Source organism: Larus michahellis, chromosome 9 (assembly GCF_964199755.1).
Source record: "Larus michahellis chromosome 9, bLarMic1.1, whole genome shotgun sequence".
NCBI classification, from domain to species: Eukaryota; Metazoa; Chordata; class Aves; order Charadriiformes; family Laridae; genus Larus; species Larus michahellis.
This window is the reverse complement of record NC_133904.1, coordinates 19130931-19146501: the sequence shown is the minus strand read 5'-3', so window position 1 is coordinate 19146501 and position 15571 is coordinate 19130931. Positions and strand designations below refer to the sequence as shown.

The 15571-nt window shown below is 35.5% G+C and overlaps 1 protein-coding gene across 7 annotated transcripts in view; it reads left to right on the top strand.

Moving 5' to 3' along the window:
• VPS13C (vacuolar protein sorting 13 homolog C) overlaps positions 1–15571 on the top strand; it is a 106608-nt gene that overhangs the window by 76987 nt on the left and 14050 nt on the right. For 6 of the 7 annotated variants that reach the window (XM_074601297.1, XM_074601298.1, XM_074601296.1 and 3 more), the window contains 12 exons: positions 199–312; positions 1685–1821; positions 2085–2166; positions 2561–2674; positions 2927–3002; positions 3673–3836; positions 4953–4998; positions 6012–6135; positions 6858–6972; positions 13487–13578; positions 14853–14976; positions 15236–15319. In XM_074601297.1, the coding sequence (XP_074457398.1) occupies positions 199–312; positions 1685–1821; positions 2085–2166; positions 2561–2674; positions 2927–3002; positions 3673–3836; positions 4953–4998; positions 6012–6135; positions 6858–6972; positions 13487–13578; positions 14853–14976; positions 15236–15319 (1272 nt within the window). Of the gene's footprint in view, positions 1–198; positions 313–1684; positions 1822–2084; positions 2167–2560; positions 2675–2926; positions 3003–3672; positions 3837–4952; positions 4999–6011; positions 6136–6857; positions 6973–7851; positions 8515–13486; positions 13579–14852; positions 14977–15235; positions 15320–15571 lie in introns of those variants that run through there. The other variant, XM_074601302.1, reaches the window with a different exon arrangement.

Here is a 15571-nt window from a genome sequence, read left to right as displayed (position 1 = left end):
TTGGTCTGTTTTCAGTTTTGGAGGTGCTAGTTAGTTAACTGTTTTATTATTTTTGTCTGTGTTTATTATTTGTGCTGTTTATTTAATGTATATATTTTTTACCTGTATTTATATATAATATTATTAATTATATTACATATATGCTGATTAGATAAACTTCTGTTCTATTTTTTCTTTTTTTTTTTTTAACAAAACCAGACTAAATTAATTCAGCAAGATGTGGATGCACTTAACACTGAGCTAATGGAGGCTTCCCTAACAGACCTGTCAATGCTCAGCTTCTTTGAGCATTTTCATATTTCTCCAATTAAGGTATGTAATGGAGATACTTTTGGTTAATAAACCACTTGATATCAATGATCTCTTAATTCCTTATAGTAAATACATCCTCAGATCAGCCTTCTGGGTAACTGAGGTCTTTATGCTGTCTTCCTAATGGGGATTTTTTTTTTTCAAATGTTCTCTAGAGCTTAATACTTTGTTGGAAAACTTTCTTAGTTGCCCATCTTGCCTGTGAGTGCAAACAGACCCTTAACCATTGCTAAGTGGGAAGAGTCAATGGGTAGAATAATGAAGAGAGCTAGATAAAATGCTGGCCTGAAGGTACCCAAGTAATGGATGATAAATTGTAATAAACACATTTTCATGGGCATGTCTTCATGTCTCTCTTGAACCAGTTAGATTTTTCAGAGCAAGGGAATAAAGACCATCAGTAATTATACATTATTCTGAATCAACAGGCTGCTCCCCTAAGGCTATCAGATTGAAAAATAATTTGTAGGAGAAAAATTGCTTACTTGTCTTTTTTCACTAAATGTATAAAAGACAGGCATAAAATCCCAATACAGATGCTTAAGTTCTGGCACTTTTTTTCAACTTTTTATGTATTTCTCAAGATATCTGTTAGGGTACAGTTAGAAAAAAGAAATAACATCTGAGAACCTAATATGCTTGTGCTTATAAACTTATAGGAGTATGAAGACAGGGAAGACACAAGAGGAACAAGACACTATTGTAATATTTGAACACGATCCTCTAGCTAGTCTAGTTAAAGTTGTTGAAGAAACTGTTACAATTTTAAGTCTCTTGCATCTTTATTTGAAATGCTTAGACGTGCTGTCTGTTCAGTACAGGAAGGGGCGCTTCTTTCCCATTTTTTTACCTTACTTCAGTGACTCAACTAAATATTCTAAACCACTGGGTAGTGGGAAGACATGAAAATGGCTGTGAGGCTTTTTGAAAAAAAACAGAAAATTGGGACTCTTGAAAAAGTCAAATCATACAGGTTAATTGCTATTACTGCCCTCTTTTAAGCAAGTGGAAGGGAGCAATGTTGGTTATGGTGGTGAACAAGGGAAAAGGAAATTAAGCTCCACCTACTTAACATGTTATTTCTCTCATTGTTTACACTGAAGTTCACAGATGTAAATATAACAAAAGTTAGGGCAATTTGACACTTCTGTATATGGTAATATAAATAAATACATAAGCTAACAAACAAATGCCACTGAGTTCAAGCATGCTTGTTGAAATTGTACAATTCCTCAAAGTGAATAAAAATATGCTTATCACTGTTTCACCACTGGTTTGTTTACATATGCAACACACAACCTGTCTGGTGTGTGTCTCTTTTTTTTTGGGGGGGGGTCTTGATTTGTCTTGTTTACTAATTCTGTCTTGACAGTTGCATTTGAGCCTATCTCTGGCTTCTGGTGGAGAAGCATCAGATAAGGGGGAGGAAATGATAGCTATCCATTCTCTGAATTTGCTGTTGAAGAGTATTGGAGCTACTCTAACAGATGTGGATGATCTTATTTTCAAGTAAGCTAATTAAGATATTTTTAACAAAAAATATTTTTGATAAAGCTACTATACATTTAATGCTTTGGTCCATGGTAAACTTTGCTGACTGACTCTAGTATAAATGTGTACAGCCTTTGGGGAAAAGGAGGAATGGAGGGAAGATGAGGTTTGGGCTCCTTTTTAAGAGAATAGGGCTTCGTGACTATCATCTGAAGGAAAAAAAGAACTATTTAGAAGGAGGAAGTCTGTCTATAACTAATATGTGATTACTTGTCTTTCAGACTTGCTTTCTTTGAAATTAAATATCAGTTCTACAAGAGAGACCAACTGATGAAGAGAGCTGTTAGACATTATAGTGAACAAGTAAGCTTATTTAGTCTAGCCTTCGTGTAAAATTTGGAGTATCTAAAAGCTACTAATTTTTTATTTTGTGGCACTGAATCTGGTGGCACATCACGAAAACATAAATACAAAAGTGTCTTGAAAATGTGTTTTAAGAATTTTAAGTGAATGCTTCTGTTCTTTTTATTTATATTTTTCTTCACCGAAGTATTCTAATGGTTATTCATACATAGACTGAGGCAAAAGATGCAGTATGTCTTCCTTCTAGTAGGAATACTTACTTAAGTACCCTTACACCTTACTTAGGTAGTAAATAAAAAAATTTACCAGCCTTGGGTTTTAACATGGAACTATGCATAACAACAGCTAGTAATGCTGGTTTTGTTTTTTTTTTCTCCCTCCACTCCTTTTTTAGCTCCTGAAACAGATGTATGTTCTTGTGCTTGGGTTAGATGTTCTCGGAAATCCGTTTGGCTTAATCAGAGGCTTGTCTGAGGGAGTTGAAGCTTTCTTCTATGAGCCGTTCCAGGTATGACTTCCTGATTCCTCAACAGTGTATGAGTAGTAGGCTGATTGAATATACTGGTAGGGTTGTAGTTTTGCTGTCACTGTACTCTATACCCTGAACAGTTAAGAAATCAGTAATTTTTTATGTTAACTTTAAAGAAATAACATATTCAAATGGCCTTACTTTCATCAATGTAAAGGAATTGCTAATTTTTCTTGAAATAGGTGCATAAACTTATAGTTTTATGCTATTTACAATAAGCTTCATTTTTAGGGGGCTGTTCAAGGACCTGAAGAATTTGCTGAGGGCTTTGTAATTGGTGTCAAAAGTCTTCTTGGACACACAGTGGGTATGTATCATATCATTACTGTTTTAATAAATTAGGTTAGCTCATGGATTGCATTGAGATTTTTTTTATTATTATTATTATTTTGAGGGAAAAGTTATAGTTTTAAAATATCTACATGGTAATTTTTTGACAAGTATTCAAGTTTGTCAGATGCTGCTGTCAGTATTCATGATACAAATCATTCCTACCTAACTTATTTGAGACCATCTAAATGCCTGTTTTGTAGTCTGAGCAATCAAACTGAGACACATTGCATGTATAACCGAATTTGTAACATGCTGTGGATGAATAAGGAAAATCATTGTAATGGTCCTAAAGCGTCTGGAGAAGCCTGAAAGGTGTTCTTAGGACCAGTTACTGTTCCAGTTACCTTAGATTTTTTTTTTTTAACTGTGTGTCACAGTAATTAGAGAGAATATGATTCCATCCAGTATGCTAGATAACACGTACTGAAGCCATTTAACAGGTACATTTTGCTGTATTTATTAAGTTCAGGCCAGATTCCGGAGTCTCCTCAAGGAGACAACATGTGGTATTTACTCTGTGTAAATTCACAATATCTAAACTGAATATGAAGGGAAATCACTATGAACTTTGTGGCTTCTTGTGTGTTGTCTGCTGTTAAATTGTGAAAGAACAGTAACTTTTGGTTTCTGCCCTGTTCCATCAGGTGGTGCAGCAGGGGTGGTGTCTAGGATCACTGGTTCTGTTGGAAAAGGCTTGGCTGCCATTACTATGGATAAAGAATTTCAGCAGAAACGGAGAGAGGAAATGGGTCGGCAGCCAAAAGACTTTGGTGACAGCCTGGCCAAAGGAGGAAAAGGCTTGTTACGGGTATGGATTTGAAGTTGAGGGTATGATGTGCCAACTCCTAATCCGTGCTTGAAAATTATATGCAAGCAAGTTTATCTTCTTTATCAGTTCATGAACTAAACAAAAGAGACAGACATGCAGTCGCTTTATAGGAGACTCAGTAGAGTGGATCAGCTTCAGTGTTTAAGGTCGTGTTTTTGGCCAACCTCAGTAATTAAAGGTAAGGTCTCGGAAAGGAAAAGTGTAGGAACTAACACAAATTTCTGCTGTGAATTATGTAAATAAACAAATGCTCATGTTCAACAAATGTGTTATGAAGTGAAAGTATCTGGGCCCTTATTTTACCTCGCAGTCAATTCTGTCATTAAAGTACTACATCAGATTTGAGAGATTTTTCTGAAATGAAAAATCAGTAACGTTTTCTGGTTGCTGAAAGATCACATCTACTTCTAGTTAAAGTGCTAAGTATGAGACAAACCTCGTGTAAACAAGTACTGAGACATCTATATTAACTGAATGCAGATTATGTCATCTAATAAATTCTATCACTTTCCATTGAAAATAAAAACAGTGAAGTGAACACATTTCTAAGTAGTTGTAAGTAATAAACTTTGTGGGGTTGTTTCTGATACCGTTTGCTGAAAATTTGGAAGTTACCTCAGTGGATTTTTATTCCTCTGCCTTGGTGCCATTAAACTACTTGTCCTTTAAAGTCTTTCAGAATGTCAGTTGATATTAATTTATCTTGAATACTTGGTATCACTCACTCATGACTGAATTTTGGAAGCTTCCTGTTAGTACTGAAAGTGAAATAGTGACTTTCTTAATTATTACAGGACTGATTACTGTATAAAAGACTTTTTTTTTTGTCTGTCTTGCCAGTATAAATATTTCTTCAGCTATTTTAAGTTTTCCCCCACTTTTCTTTCCCTCAGTTATGATTTTCTTAAAAATTTTTAAAAAAGCAAATTTAAAAAAAAAAAAAACAACCAAACAAAAAACCCCAGTGAAACAGTGTTTCCAATATTGAATTTCATTGTAAAGTTTTAAAATGAAGGATGAGAGGCAACGTGTTGCCCAGCTGGACTATAGCATTCCTCTTTCTAAGTAGGAACTTAATTATCTTCTTCATTTTAGGGTGTTGTTGGAGGTGTGACGGGCATAATCACGAAACCTGTAGAAGGTAAGCACTAAGGTTGCACAGCAATACTTAAATGGCTTCCCAATACTTTGCAGTTTACTTCGTAATTTTAAGAAATATCAATCTAAATGCGGTGATGCTAAGGCGTAGCAAGATTATTTTTATCTTTCTAATTGAAATGTGACCCTATATGATGATTTACTCAAATATATTTATAGCTGTTATTGGCTTACCACATTTTCAGCCTTTGTATAAATTGAGGAATGTTTGTGGCGTATTTTGTTAAGCCTGCTGTAGTACCCAATTAATTGTTTAAAGCCAGAATAAAGATACTAAAAGTAATAAATTAAAAAGTACCAAATTAAAAAGTTTTTGGGACTCCAAAGGTTGGAGAAATCTTAAAAAGCAAGTTTGGTTTTATGCCTGAGATCAGTATTTATTTTTGTGAAGACTGTCACTTTATCAGTATGATAGAGGATGAAAAAATCCAAGACAAAATGCCTCTTATTAAAATTCATGTGAAAGTGATTTAAATGTTGGAAGTTGTTACTGTGTTGTATTTTATAGGTTATTGGCAGATATTTTGAGGTGTAGTCCTTCTCTCATTGATGGATGAACACACGTGCTTCTAAACACTGTCTTGGCTCTTGTGTAGTTATGTATCACCAGAAACATGTAATTTTGAGATACAAATAGTTAATTTCCATTATACTTGTGCATCTTAGAGTCTTCAGATTACTTTGTTATTACTATAAACCTATCAAAACTGATATATTGGCCTACAGTCTAGAAGGAGAGTCTAGTTAACATCTTAGGCTGGTAAGGTGCTAAGTGAACTGCAACATGTCTGAACAGACAGAGAAGCAACCTGTGACTTTTCATAGAGAACTTTTTTTTTTTTTATAAGTGGATTGTACGTAATCTATTTTTGTGGACTGTTTCCAATACAAAACAGTTCTAATGCAGCCTGGAGCGTTAATAGTTTAATTCTGTGTTTTAGTGTCTTCAAGTAAGTCATTAAAACTCTTTCCTTTTCTATTCCCTTTCTTTTAAAGGGGCTAAAAAAGAAGGTGCAGCTGGGTTTTTTAAAGGAATTGGAAAGGGGCTTGTAGGAGTGGTGGCCCGCCCAACTGGTGGCATCGTAGATATGGCAAGCAGTACCTTCCAGGGAATTCAAAGGTAAAATGTCAAGAGGAAGTATCGCAGTACTCTCTGTATGTTGGATACCAGGTGGTAAAATGGTCCAGTAGTGACACACAGCTATCTGTGTTAAATACAGTATGGAGTAGGATATATGGGCCTGAGAGATGCCTAGTTGCCTGTAAAGAAATCAGTGTATTTTATGATGATCTCTGGAAATTGTTGCTTCAGAATAGATCTTGCAGCGTTGTAGTTCAGGTAAACGTTAACTAGTACATTTTCTCCTTTCACTCCCCTGATCAGAAAGTAATTAAAAGATCATGTGTAAATTTGACTTTTGAGGTATGTTTGTGTACTGCTGAATGCAAATATTTAAATGTCATTTAAACTTACTGTAAAAAATAGACCACTGAAATTGTCAGAGAAAAAATTCCCAGTTTGAAATTCAGTTAGCAGTGCACATCTGGGGCTTCTTGTGTTTTAAGGGGACCTTTGGAAGGTGTGTTAATAAACGTGAAAACCTTAGTAAATTATCCATGGATGGGAGTAGACTTCTCCAAGTTATTCTTGTAGCTGTCGAATTGGCTGATGTTACTTTGGATTTATTACTAGCAGTCTGTCTTTACTGTTTACGTCTGTAGGGAACCCTGTGAGTCTAAGCGGGATATGTGGCAAGTGAAAGGGTGACTTTTTAAAGATATACTGGTGAAACTCAGAATTGTAGTAAGCTTACCAGAATACTGTTCCACTGTCTATGGCAGGGTGGCAGAATCAACTGAAGAAGTATCTAATCTCCGTCCTCCACGTTTCATTCACGAAGATGGCATCATCCGACCATACGATAGGGTGGAAGCTGAGGGTTATGATTTATTTGAGGTATGACTTGCATTGTAAATACAGTTTAAATTCTCTAATCTACTGGGTTCCATAAAGGATTATATTACAAAAAAACTGCCAGGGATCCATGGCAGTTGTCATCTGTCATAAAAGTTTGCCGCAGCCTATTACATAAGGCAAGCATGTAGAGCAGAGAAGACCCAGTGCTTGTAGTAAGCTGAACGTGACAAGGAAACTGCAGCATTGCTGTTAAATGATCTTCTGCACATCATGTTCTGTAATTGCTTATCTCATGCTCTGGAAGGAGGTAGTAGGATTAAGAATTATTAGGATTGAGATTTGAATATGTGAAAACAAGAAAAAAATTTTGATGCTCAGTTCTAATGTTTTGCTTAAAAACAAAACTGAGGCTGTTTTACAAATTAAGCAACTTCTAAATAGGATGAATAGAGCTTGAATTGTTTGACATGTAATACAACTACTGAAATTCCTTTTTTTTTTTTTTTCTTGTGGCTGGTGTCTGAGCTTGAAAAAACTGCATGAATTCTCAAAATACCACCTTTTGGTGTTTATTTATATTGTTCTTAATAGCAATGTCACAGCTACCAGCATTGTGTGGAGATTTAGCCTGCGTACATCTGTGTGTGGCTAACATATGGAGGATGAGTAACAATTATTTTCAAGTCCTAGATTAATTGGAATCCAGTTTAATTTGTATTCCAGCCTTTACATTCTTAAATTTTAACTTAAAATGCTTCTTCTGTTGCTAAAAAGTTAGAGTAATATAATTGTCTGCATTAACATTTCAAGACCAAAACTTGCATATTTGCTACTTCCTTCTAGATGTTCATCTAACCCTTATTTCCTATTTTATTTCTAATGGTTCTCTTCTTTCTCTTTCTCCCCTTGCATACGCAGCAAGAACTGGAATAATGGAGTAACATTTTCCATATTTCTTCTCTGTTTCTGTCACGGTCTTTTATCTGCCTTAAGTATTTAGATTAAGGGCATGATTGCATTTAAATGTCCTCTCCCCATCTTTTCTGTGTAGCAGTTGAATAAAACAGTAGTTCGTGTTGCCCAGGCTAAGAAAACAAACTAACTAACTTGAATAACCATCTTCAGTAAGATTAGATCAATGAATAAGATGAGAAAGACGGGGAGGGTTTGTTTCCTGTATATTTGTTTTTCTAAGGATGCTTAGCTCCTTATTAATGGCAACAACAGAAAGCACTTGGGGGGAGTGGGGGGGGCGTTGAAATTCATGGTAGGGCAGATACTGAGTTCATTCATTCATTAACGTTCTCTTAGAGCTGGGGCTGTGGATGAAGGGAGAAAGCAACATTTTGATACTTCTGCAAAATTTAAAATATTGATATTGAATGGAATTTTCTTCTGTGAAAATACTTATTGATAATTTCGTGATACAGATATACTGTTTCTGTATAAATGCGAAGAGAACTTGTATTTGTGGTTTCTATACTTATATTTCACTTATACATCTGCTGAGCCACTATCACTTCAGGTTACCACTACTACTACTTTATGAAAATTTTATCAATTAAAAAATATAACTAGTTCACAGAGTCTTCTGGGGCTTTGCTGTTCAACATACGTGAACATACATGCTGTTCAAACTTTCAGCTGTTAACATGAATTTACATATATATATATTAAAAAATGAAATTATATATATTTCTAAATTAAGTAATGCTATAAACTTCATTTCTAATACAATATCTCATAAGTTAACAAGCTAAGCTTAACGAGCTGTTCTCAGCAAGCTGCCTATCATACATGGAAAAAAAAACATTGAGCAGAGACATCTCTGCTGCTAATGCCTTTTTAGAATTTAGTGGTCAATAGTCAGCTGATTTAATTTAAAATTGTTAAAAAAATAAAACATTTAGTGAATTTTTATTTTAGCTAATCAAGTGAAATTAAGTTCTTGTGATAAGCAAACCAAATTTCTTCATGTAATGAATACAGGGGTTTGGGTTTTTGTTTGTGTTATTTTTGATTTTGTTTGTTTTTTAACTAACTGATTTTGATTATTATGCTAGAGGTTAGTATGGGGAAAGTTTTGGTTTCTAATGTAAATTACAAGCAAGAGGGGGACAGTGTCTTTACAGGAAATAGGATATTCAACAAGGAAGATGAGTCAGAAAGTGAGTTTTATATGCATTTACAAATTTAATCACAAATGAACCAACTTGTAGGTACTACTGCTGTTCATTTTGACCCAACGTTACAAGTAGCTTAACCAGAATCCTCACCCTCTTATCTGTTTTAACTAATTTTAATGCATGTGTCCCTTTAAAACAAATACACGGTTACAAGGTTGAAACCTTGTAAAGTTGCCTTAAGGAATGGATGCCTCAATACTATCCAGTGGTTGGACAAAAAACATGTTTTGCTTAAATACTCACTTGTACGTGAAATATAGACAATGGTAGACATTAGAGCTCAGCTTAGGAGAAGCATGTATGTAGGTCTTAAGACAAGCTACTTTTTTCCACCCAGAAGGTGTTTTTTTGGTGCAGAATGAGGACAGTAGCCAGATGGAGTAGATTGGTTTACTTGGGTAAAGTTGTTTACACATTGCGTTTTCCCAGAAGTGCTGGATCTAATGTATATGGGCTATACAGGGAACTGTTCAGTCAATCCAAAACCTGGAAAGTGAGATTCGATGTCTTGCAGGCCATGTCTCCAGCTCATGCAGTGAGGCTTAGGAGTACAGAATGTGTTTTGTTAAACAAAAACACACAGCACGTATAGCTGGAGAAATCAAAGAGCAAATAGGGCAGCTCTAGGAGAACTGCTTTCCAAGGAATAAGTTCTCATGAGTTTTAATCTTTGTATGAGTGTTTGTAGTTGATGAGATTTGCTAGAGCAGGTAATGAATGCCTTTGGCCTTGTTAGTCTTTGTCTCTTAATATGCAGGTGTTGCTGCCTGCTCTGGTGAGGAGACTGTCTTCTAACCCCAGCACTTAGGGTCTGACATGATGCAATTCATACATTATTCAGTGTCTATGGCTTTACTTTGTTTCATTTCAGAGTTAAAGCATGGAGCTTTATAAAGAATGCAGAACGCTTCATGAATAATTAAGACATGGTGGTGAGACAGTGTGTGGCAGAGAGAATACTATGCTAGGTTTCAAGAAGCTGCAGATTCTATTTCTGGTTGAGTCACTGTTCTGCTGTGTAAATTTGCACTGGTTCTTTCATTTCCATGTAAAATAAGAATGAGCTGAACTTTAAAGTGCTCTAGTATTCTCATAAAAAGAAAAGCTTTTGATAAAGATGCCTGAATTTTAAGAGTGTGCAGATCATGGAGCAATTTGCATCAAGAGCAACCCCCTTTTTGCATAATGCTACCACCATTGTGCTGACATCTATCAGGTGTATTGAGAATAGCTCTGAGAAATACTGCATCTCTTAGGCACAGAGCTCGGTAGGAACCCTTACTTTAGTAACATATTGCCTGCAAAATCTAAAAATACTATCAGGGTTGTTTCTGAAGTCATGAGAAACAGGCTTTCTCTCGAAAGCTTTGAGTATACATAGAGGAACATGCTTATGAATAAATCTGTTTAAATATGTGGCATGTCTCATTTCTGCATATTCAACAAAAGGATTCAGAATATGGATTGCAGCCTTTGAATTGCAGTCTTACATGGTGGTGGGTTTTGTAATTCTAGAATTTGTACTTGTTTTTAAAATAGCTATGGTTCTGGTATAAAACGTGAGTTCGTATTTTGATTTTAGTCCTATGCTGCCATCTTTCTTCTGATGTTTTGAAGAGACTTTGAGATAAGCTAGTCTTTCTGGCATTTTTCTTCCTTTCATGTGTGTTTAATGGTTTCAGAAATTTTTAAGATGGTCAGAAAGTGTTATTTTTTTATAGAAGATGTGGAACATATATTTTTGGCTGGTGGAAAATACTGAATTAAAATGTTTTTCAAAACATCACCTCACTAGGGAGCAAATTCAGGAAAACACTATGCTATTGATTTAAACTCTTGAATATTAATCCACTTTTGATCTTAAAGGGGTTTTGGGGTCATTTACAATGTATTATGATGCTTTAAGACCTTTGTTGAACTTCTTAAATATATGAAAATAAAATGCAAATATAAATAAATGTTGGAGCATCTTACAGTTGATTCTAATGTAGGTTGAGTTGACAAAAGATCTTTCCATTTTGGTTGCTTAAACGATATAGAGTTCTTAGCCTGCGTGGATGATCATAGACAGATAAATGTGGAGTCAAGTTTAGCTTCTCTTATCATCTTATCAGTTTTATAGATCCAGCTGTGGAAATACAGAAGTAAATGTATCTTTACAAGGAATTACTAAAAACATACTGAATTTTTAGTCCTTCCTCCTTAATTTGTTCTCATTAGTTTGTCAGAAACAACTTGAGAAACTTGCTGTTATACACGGGCTCAATTCCACAGTAACAGCCATAAAATGAACTGAAGGTCATCTTATTTTGTGATGAAGAACATCAAACCAATTTTGGAGTATCCAGTTGCAGGCACTCTGAGGTGCATGTGTTCTGCCTCCAGACAGAGCGTGTGTGGCCTTCGTTCTTCCTTATGTTTCTTCACGTTCCTACACAGGAGCTGCACATTTTCCATTAAAACAGATTGTATGATAAAAAAGATGGTTGTACTGGCTTAGAGAGTACAAAGTTAACATGCATGGACATTATGCCTATATAACTGTCTTTGTTCATTTTTGCAAAGTAAACATTATTTACAAGTGGAATGTGTATTTTATAAAGACCTTTTACACTGATTTAACATTCTTAGTGGCAGAAGGGAGAGTAGATGTTTGAGGTGCACGTACTGTAGATTGAATTTCAGCATCTCAGTTGACTTCTCTGTGGTGATAGTGGAAAGCTCTTGATCTTAGCAATAAATAGTAAGTTTTATTTTGTGACGTAGGAAGACTGTAGTAATTGGACTTCCTGTAAAATCCTGTGTTGATGACTGTTGATGCACATCCTCTTTCCAACATTTATTTCCAAGGTTCAGACAATATATAATCCAACTGCTCTACTCTTACCAGTATTGCTGGGTTCTGAACATTGTCTAGTTGCTTATGAATAACTGCACAGAATTACAACATCAGTGGCACTTTGATTTGCAGGTTCAGAGACATGAGATGATTGCAGTATAGGAATGTATGTGCTGCATATTACAACTATAATTAGCTTTGCAGTCCAAAATAAATGCAGAACTAGCTTTAAACCTAATGTGTATATTCCTCATTTCACTTTTTTTCATGCTAAGAGTTTTCATCTTTAAATGTAACAACGTATGGCCTCCTCCCCAAAGAGAACGGTAGGCATGGGTATTGTAGGGGCTTCCCATTAGGGTGTTCTGCTGGTAGCTGGTTTTAGGTAAATATGTACAGGGTTATAACAGAAAACATGTATTTAATTCTAGCAGACTGCTTCTGTCCTGAAAACTAACATTCATTCAACTGAGTAACTCAACTACCTTTACCTGTAACACATAGTTAATGTGTTGTTAATCAAGCAGGGGGCTAAGTAGGACGAACAGAAGCAGATCGCCTGCTTTCTGACAAATTCATAGCAGGAGAACCAGTAGTTGGCACAGATTTATTCTCATAACTAGTTTCGGGTTGGCTTCCCTTTGGTATTACATTATTCTTTTCGCAATTTTGTCTTTTTGTACATGATGTTTTGATGTGTATCCACTTCCCATAAATACTTTGATGTGTTGCTCTGTGAATTTTGTTGCCTTTAAGCCAGTGTTGCTGTGAGCTTGATTTAGGGATGACTGTGAGACTGTCTTCCATGCTGCTTTTTGGAGTTGATGGAATATTGTGAACCTGGTGACATGCTCTAGAAAATGTTGTTATACTTCAGTTAAACAGCATGTACAGAATAGGAAATCTGAAAAATATGTTACAAAAAAATTAATGAAGAACTCGGGGGGGTGGGGGAGCTAGTAAACACTTCAGTACTTCATTTTGAAACTTTTTTTAACCTCTGTATTCATAGTTTGTCACTTGAGTTGTAGTTGTCTAACAGAAACGTGTTGAGTAATTTGATCTACCCTTTCATATACCTTATTATTTAGAATATTGAATGGGCACATTCAATGCTTCAGAAGCCTGACCTTGAGGTGCCTTGAGTATTTGTAACTTGATAGTTATTTCTAAGGGTCTGGGTCATGTGCTGCCACTGTCAAAGGTACTGTTGCAGGATTTTCACTCTTAAACCAAATCTGCAGCATGGGGCATAACAGAATGAGCATTACTAAACAATTATTAGCACAGAAAGGAAATTAAAGCTGAAGAAATAGTATGATACTGCAGTGTCAGTGTTCCACCTCTTGAGTGGAACAGATCAGACCTTTCAGTGTCTCAGCTTCAGGAGTGAGAACACTGTGAGAACCTGCCTTTAAAGCACTAGTTCAACAAGGTAACTTTTTAAAAGGCTTTTGAATTGAAAAATACTGCTTTGAGTTTTTTTTTCTTTTTACAGCCCCAAAATTACTTCCTATTTCTTTTTCAGAAATTGCACATCAGAAAGCTGGAAAATGAGAGCTATCAATATCACTGTGCACTTCCAAGAGGCAGAAGAGCAAACCTTATTGTTACCAATAGGTATTCAGTTTTGAAGGCTTGCTAAGGGCTTATCTTGATTTCAACTTGGGGATTAGACATCTGGCTAAATCTAACCTGATTGCTGTTCTCTGCACATGTGCTTTCCTTATACATTTTCTTCTTGATTTTTTTTATAATTTATTTTATTTCCTTTATGGAAAATGTAATATGGTAATGATGTCAATACCAAACACTAATTTAGAAAGACAGTATACTCTGAGGTCAGTGACCCTTTCATCATACTGGAGGGAAATATTCTTTTTTTTCCTCTTCGTTTCTAATTTTTCCAATTAGCCTGTGAAAAGTGTTTGCAGTCAAACCAACGTTTTGATAATGCACATGTTTACAATCTTGTTAATTACAGGATACTCTAAATGGAGTCTTAAGGTTTCTTTGAGTGTGAAAATTGATATTAAACTCATCAGACAATTTTTAGAATGCAAGATGTTGCTAGTCTTGGATACACAATTTGAGAACTCAAAAATTTCTAAATACATTTAGATAATAAAAAGGCACCCATGGATCTCCATATCCCAAAAGTCACCAATTTCCGCCTTGCCTGAAAGTATGAGAGGGGCTTATCCATAATGACGCTATGGGAGGCATCCCGCTGTGTTTGTTTTATAATGACTAGCACACCTCAAAATTCATACTGCAGCTGAACAAGCTTTTTCAAGATACTGATAAAGTACTGATAGGTGATTTAGTTCTTTGCACATTCAGATAAGTGTGTACTTCTTATCCCAATTCTTCTCCACATGCATTAAAGTTCTAGTTTAACTTGATTGAAAACTGCGACCTGTTTTTTTCCTTAGTGTGCTAGCTAACATTGGAGCTAGCTCACAACTGTAAGCAGTAATAACTGATCATCTGTCAGTCTAGTAGTAATTGTGTCACTGTGTAGCTGGTGTGTAGCTTGTTTGACTGCCTTCACCTGGTAGAGGCTGACTCTGAGGAACTGGTTTGAATTAACTGATGACCCTCTAGTATCCAATTCTAGCAAAATGTTTGGATTTGGAGGGCTGGGTGCGTTTTGCTTAAATTGGCCTGTGTATACTATGCAATATCATAAGTCATCTATGAGTCTTAAGGACAAAGTGATTATCTCAGAATATATATTAAGGCAACATGGTTCCACTGTGACTGAGTGGATACTTTTAATCCACGTAGAAAATGCCTTCTCAAACAAATCTCTCTTCTTAATTCGCTTTGCTTTTCTGGCAAAGTTACAGTCCCAGGGAGAAATTGAATGTTAACTTTTTTCTTCTGAACAGGAGAGTGATATATGTAAAAGAAGTGGAAATCTTAGGCCATTTGACAACAGAGTGGGATTACTTATTTGAAGACTTTACACGCTGTCCCTCCTACGAAGGAAATGTTCTAAAAATAACTGGTTTGGTAAGAATAGCTTGAAAACTTTTTTTATTTAACACTATTTAGAGGTCCAAACATGCTTTTAACATATTTTTTGTTCGAACTGCTAACTATGGGACTATGAGACAGCATTACTCAAGATTTCTTGAAAGTGTGAGTTGGGTTGGACAGAGGCCACACTGAAATCTAACCTGAAGTGGACATTCAAGCCATCTAAGTATCAGATCCTGCGTCCTTGTTTTGTGAGTCACCTGAAGTACATTTTTGTTCCCCTCTGCAACAGGATCAAAGGATGTTCCAAAGGAAGGACAGTACAGGTCATGAATGTGTAAGGACAATTCAGCTTCAGGATGAAACTACAGCAAGGGTATATTCTTTTTTTTTTATTTTCTTTCATCATCTTTCCTTATGATATTGTTAACAGTTGCTGAAACTCAGCATGTAAGAAAGATGGTAATATTCAGAGACCCGTTCTATAATAAGCTGCTGTGCCTGAGGACCACTTACCACACTTTCATGTTGAAAAATGGGTTTAACCAGGAGAATGATGAGACAAGATAGTCTAAAGCATACAAGTGACAAAACATAACAATAACTTAAGGTTGAAATTGTATAGTTT